The sequence below is a fragment of the Oncorhynchus mykiss genome, chromosome 1 (genome assembly GCF_013265735.2).
Source record: "Oncorhynchus mykiss isolate Arlee chromosome 1, USDA_OmykA_1.1, whole genome shotgun sequence".
Taxonomy (NCBI): domain Eukaryota; kingdom Metazoa; phylum Chordata; class Actinopteri; order Salmoniformes; family Salmonidae; genus Oncorhynchus; species Oncorhynchus mykiss.
In genome coordinates, this window is record NC_048565.1 from 51070568 (window position 1) to 51076973 (window position 6406).

At 42.3% G+C, this 6406-nt stretch overlaps 1 protein-coding gene across 1 annotated transcript; it reads left to right on the forward strand.

The window, feature by feature from the left end:
* The first annotated feature begins 1128 nt into the window (after positions 1-1128).
* LOC110524544 (carbohydrate sulfotransferase 1-like) lies at positions 1129-4878 on the forward strand. The gene is made up of 2 exons (XM_021604316.2): positions 1129-1959; positions 3103-4878. Exon 2 carries the CDS (start codon positions 3136-3138, stop codon positions 4426-4428), a length of 1293 nt encoding a protein of 430 aa, XP_021459991.2. The 5' UTR covers positions 1129-1959; positions 3103-3135; the 3' UTR covers positions 4429-4878.
* Positions 4879-6406: the final 1528 nt, after the last annotated feature.

Consider the following 6406-nt stretch of genomic DNA (forward strand, 5'->3'; position numbering starts at 1 on the left):
TCAGGGAGGTGACCGAGAACCCGATGGTCACTCTGAAAGAGTTCCAGAGTTACTCTGTGTAAATGGGAGAACCTTCCAGAAGGACAACCATCTCTCCAGCACTCCACCAATCAGGCCTTTATGGCAAAGGGGCCAGACGGAAGACACTGCTCAGTAAAAGGCACATGACAGCCTGCTTGGGCTTTGCTAAAAGACACCTAAAGGACTCTTTGATGAAAACCTGCTCCAGAGCACTCAGGACCTCAGAATATGGTGAAGGTTTACCTTCCAACAGGGCCATGACCATAAGCACACAGCCAAGACAACGCAGGAGTGGTTTTGGGACAAGTATCTGAATGTCCTTGAGCTACCAGCCAAAGCCCAGACTTGAACCTGATCAAACATCTCTGGAGAGACCTGAAAATAGCTGTGCAGCGACGCTCCCCATCCAACCTTACAGAGCTTGAGATGATCTGCAGAGAATGGGAGAAACTCCCCAAATACAGGTGTGCCAAGCTTGTAGCGTCATACCTAAGAAGCCTCATGGCTGTAAATGCTGCCATCGGTGCTTCAACAAAGTACTGTGTACTGAAAGGGTCTGAATACTTATGTAAATGTGATATTTCCAGTTTTTTTTTTAAACAAATTTGCTAAAATGTATAAATGCCGTTTTTGCTTTGTAATTATGGGGCATTGTGTGTAGATTGATGAGTGGGAAAAAACGATTTAATCAATTTTAGAATAAGGCTGTAATGTAAGAAAATGTTGAAAAAAATCTCAATACTTTCTGAATGCACTGTATACCTTGAGATTGTCATTCAGTTGCCACTAAAGCAAAGGCCGTTGTTTGCTATCAGAGCAGTATGCTACATAATCAGATGTTCATATTTTGTAAGACACATGGGGAACTAGAAGAACAGGATATTCATTAATATCCAGCTGACTTAGGTCCAGATCCAGCTGATTTAGATGGAAACAGGATTCTTCTTCTATCCCTTTCATACTGCTGCGTCATCCCCAGAATCCCCAGTGTGACAATGGACATTGAAAATGTAATATTCAGTCCCTGCTATATAAGACGTCATTTACTTTCTCTATCTCTTTCTCTATCTCTCTGTCTCTCTCTCGTACAGGCTCTCTCTCACGCATTCTCTCTCTTTTATGCTAGACCTAATCGATGACTTGCATATCCCCTGTCTTCATACTGATTGTACATCTCAGTATTTAACAAATATATTAGAACATAGTTTCAAATAGCCAAGTATTTTATAGGAAATTATTTAAATATAACTTTAAATACTTAAAATTATTTGAAAATAGTACTCCAATGCATATAAAATAAGTATTTTAAATACAAACATGTATGCATTTGAAGCAAGATCTGCTGACCTCCAACTCCTCCATGTGTATGTGTCTACATCGTAATTTAGGCTGTATTCTGTTTTTTTTTTTAAATAGTATTATTATTATTCGTGACCAAGTCGTGTGCTTTGCCAGGGGCTGTGGGTAGGAGGGGAGATGTAGGGGAGGTTTGGGGTAGTCCAGAACGGGCTCTGGTTGGCACACCTCACACAAAGCCACACCACCAAGCCATAGCCTAGGCTACAACACGCACATTAGTCAAGGCAATCTGGAATATACGGCGGCGGGCTTTGCGAAGGCTGCGGTTGCAGCATCCTTCTCGAATCTATTTTACCCTGTTGGAGTTCAATTGTCTTATTCTGCCTGGCGCTTCGACTAATTTCTCTTATCATGATATTTTCCTTATTTAACACTGACTGATTGTGACTCTTCTATCTGCGAGAACAGTTTCTCTCGATGTGCTACTCAGATGTACGGGGGAAGAAGACAGAGAAGCTGCCCTTCAAGAATGTTTAGTCCTAAAATACCAGATTTTTGTGACGACATTTGAAACCGTTGCATTGCTTTTCTATGGTGTTTTTCACGAGCACCTGCCTTTGCCCACTATGAATTTATGAGGTAAGAAAGTAGCTTATTGGATGCTTTGAGGTTGATCTCTTTTATTTCTGTTTAAACTGTGTTTTGTGTGTAGGCTCTTAAGAATAACATGACCGTTATTTCGTTATTTAAAAACATAAAAAGTATTATTGAGGCCATGCCTAGACGTCTAGCCCATTTGTGTAGGCTAATCATCTTTGAATGAAAGCGTATTCTGTTGCACTGCGGTAAATCACATCTCGGCGCTGTCGTCAATTGTTCGCTGTCACATCTATCCTGTGACTTGGCGTTGCGCGAGAAATTACTTTTCCACAGGTGCCGCCAGCCTTTTATCACAGTGTATTTGCATTAGACCGTATGATATCACTGAATTCCTACACCTATATAATAAGCATATAGCTTTTAATTCTATGGGAAAATAAAACACTAAACATTTACAGAGTAAAAATAAATGTTTATTTTGGACACATTTAGACTTATGGGTTGTGTGCCACCAGTATTGACCAACAACTTCTTAGCTACGTTTATTGGTAATTTAGATCAATTCATTTTTAAGCTAAAAACCATCGTTCTTATCTGTGGAGTATAGGGATTAGAGATAGTAGTCGACTATAGAAGCGTTTACAGTATAAATAGCACATGATTGTATTAGGCCTACTGCCGTTCGAGATCTGAAGATGGCGAAGTTCTTTCAGGTGGAATCTACATCAAATATGACCATTATGTAAATTAGAATCTACATTGTGGAATCTTAGACCCTAGGCATCCTAGAGTCTTTGAAGTTAGTTGTAAGCTGTCTGAATGCATAAACTGTCATTTGGGGTTGCCTGCTGCTTAAAGGACAGAAAGGCTATGGAACATAACAACAAAACATCCAACTTGGGTTTGATTTATGTATTTGACAGTATTATATGAAGGTAACTCCTTTATTACAGTTCTACAAAACAACAATTATAATTCGTTTTGTAAGGTCACCACAGTAACTGTCTAGGAAGAACATCTATGGGATTCAAAACGCTAACTTTTTTATTTTGGAGTGAGACTGTATATAATGTAAGCTGTTTTTCTGCTCCTTTCTGTGTATGTGTGGGTATTCTATACAGCACAAATAATCGTTCTAAAAGTATTATCCTATTATTTTTTTTTTAATTTTTGCTCCAACAGGATCTGAACAGACTGTATCATCTATCTAAATGAATGAATTCAGCCATGCAATGTTCCTGGAAGGCTGTGATTCTGCTAGCCTTACTGTCCATAGCGATCCAGTACACAGCCATCAGGACATTCACAGCCAAGCCATTCCAGATGTGTCCAGTGACAGCCTCAAACAATCTGAACTGCGGCATGCTGTGGCAGGATGCGGTGGACTCGTCCTTTGACCAGCGGATCTGTGACGACTTCCTTTACTTCACCTCCAACGTCTCCAGAAAAACACACGTTCTCATCCTGGCCACGACCCGCAGCGGCAGCTCCTTCGTGGGTCAGCTGTTCAACCAGCACCAGGATGTGTTTTATCTGTTTGAGCCGCTCTACCACGTCCAGACCACCTTGCTCCCCCGCCTGTCCCACAGCAGGACAGCAGGCGACACCAGGGTGATGCTGGGGGCCAGCAGGGACCTGCTCCGGAGCCTCTACGACTGTGACCTTTACTTCCTGGAGAGCTACATCAAACCCCAGCCGGCCAATCACAGCACAGACAAGCTGTTCCGGAGGGGAGCAAGTAAGGCTCTTTGCTCCCTGCCCGTCTGCGACGCCTTTAGTCCTGGAGAGTTGAACATTGATGAAGGAGAGTGCGTCAGGAGGTGTGGCGGTCTCAACATGACGCTGGCGTCGGACACCTGCCGTGAGAGGCGCCATGTGGCCATCAAGACGGTGAGGATACCGGAGGTGAGTGACCTCAGGGCTCTGGTGGAGGACCCTAGGCTCAACCTCAAGGTGATCCAGCTGGTCAGGGACCCCCGAGGGATCCTGGCCTCCCGCATCGAGACCTTCAGGGACACCTATAGACTCTGGAGGATCTGGAAGGCCACTGGGAGGAGGCCCTACAACCTGGACCTCACCCAGCTCACCATGGTCTGTGAGGACTTCCTGGGTTCTGTGACAACGGGCCTCAGCAGGCCCCCCTGGCTCAAAGGGAGGTACATGTTGGTCAGGTATGAGGACCTGGCCAGGAACCCTCTCCAGAAGACCAAGGAGATCTATGAATACCTGGGTCTGATCATGGACAAGAACGTAGGCGACTGGATCCAGAACAACACCAGGGGAAGCAACGATCTGTCCGCCAAGCATAAATACGGCACTGTTCGGGACTCAGCTGCCAATGCGGAAAGCTGGAGGCTCAAATTGTCTTATGACATGGTTGATTACACACAGACTGTGTGTCAGCAAGTTCTACAGGAGCTTGGTTATAAGACTGTCAGTTCCCCTGAGGAGCTGAAAAATCTGTCTCTGACTCTCATCGAGGACAAAACTTTTTTACCTTTTTTGTAGCAAAGCAAGGTCTATCACGACAACTATTTTTGATATATTTATATTGTTGCCTTAATTTCTTCTCAGATTTGCACTAAACCTCAGAAACCTTGAAGACTCCTGTGGTAAGATTCAAGTCAAGACATTCAGAAGAGCACAAAAAACATAATGTAGGAATGCTCTTTGGAGATATCAGTATCAATGTTTTAGCGATATCGAAGAGACAGTAAATAATGTTAGGTTAATTGACATGAACAAACTTACAGTAAAGCACCATCCTACTTAAGATCCCTGAATGCTGGCTGTTGCATTGACAAAAGCGAATGTTGATATTTGTACATCAAGGAAACTGGACCTACCTTACAACATTGTTAGGGAATGTACCTAATCATACCTTACTGATAAATGCTGACGTGTGTGTGTGTGTAGGCATATGATAACAACCATGCAATAAAAATGTGAATGTTGAGGTCAACCTTAATTGTGTTGTTTACATTTTATTGAGGGTTTAGAGTAAGAATCGGGGAGTGGCCCTTTAATCATGTTATTATAGTTTAACTGAGGGTTGTCAACACACAATCACCAAAGATCACCAAAGTGCAGGACACCAGTGATTTGACAATGAATGCATCCCAAATGGCATCATATTCCCTATATAGTACACTACTATTGACCAAGGAATTCCTAGTCGATGGCAAAACATTTCTGTAAAAGACCCCCAAAAAAAGCCTTTTTTTTTATTAGTCTCAGTCTGTTGGCGGTAGGTGCACCTGATTCAGCAGCCCTGAGCACCGGGTAGGCAAACTGTTGCCATTGTTAACCATTTCATGTGTCTGAAGTTACAAACTCTGCCTTCCTGGCGGGCCCGGAGAGCAAATCAAGTACACTATAGGCCTACCGCTGGCCAATCGGATGACTCAGATTACCGTGTCTGCAGTAACAAAGCAGGCATAAAAGAAAGCTACAGCAAAGTTGTAGCTGTGAGATTTCAAAACATTTGAAACAATGACTAGAGAGACTGTCAACGAACACAGCAAAGAGCTGCTGTTTTAATGAGTGAATTCATGTTTATGTTCTTACTCAGCACTGTCAACACTTTGTATTCAACATTTTTATAAGCCATAAAATGAGCATTCTTCCTATTTCCAGCCAGCGCTTACAACAAGCACTGCAGCAGTAATGAATGAGTAGGAACGTGTATCGATAGGCTTGTGTTGTTATTATTCTTGAGTCTTTTTTAATATCAAGGAATATTTCACTTTCTCTGTTCATAGGAGTAACAACATGAATTTGTGCATGAGGCAGAAATAATGCTGTGCGTCTCGAGTTTTCGCCATCAGCTGGAAAACGGTGTCCCCTTTTTGGTCAGTGTCAGTGATGGAAAGGGGGAGTGTAGGGATGTTGAGAAGCAGACCCTCAGTCTGCTGCTCTCGCCCTCTGTTGAGACTGACCATGAGATGCAGGCACCAACAGCACAGTAAAATCCTAATAAAAAGTAAATTATAGCTCACTCAGCTGTGGCTCACAAGTAATACAACAACGGATCAATTACGGGTGTGATCATATAAATATAATATAATTTAAATATAATTTAAAAAATGTCCTGAACAACAATGCATTGGCAGGGCAATTCAAGCAAAGCTAATAGGCTGTGATAATGTAATGGGCCTATCTATAGCTTACTGCACGAACCCAATTGCTACAGGTCTGTTTTTAATTGGTTAATGTTGCATAGGCTTACGTTTTTTAAGTCATGTTAAAATAAATTCTGAGCAGTAGATATCATCTTGCATTTTGACTCAGAAAGTGATCTTGAAAAAAGTTGGTGACTACTGTATTCCCTGTAAACACTATCAATGTTTCCCTTTACTGGGGCAAGTGTGATCGAATCAACACAATATTACCCACTTTCAATGCAACATAACAACAACAAAACAAACTCGAGATTTTGTTGTAGGCAGAATGCATCGGAGTACGATTCTGTGCCATTTACAATGAA

Coding starts and splice junctions, on each gene's coding strand:
- LOC110524544 (XM_021604316.2), top strand. CDS start 3,136: ATGAATTCAGCCATGCAATGTTCCTGGAAGGCTGTGATTCTGCTAGCC.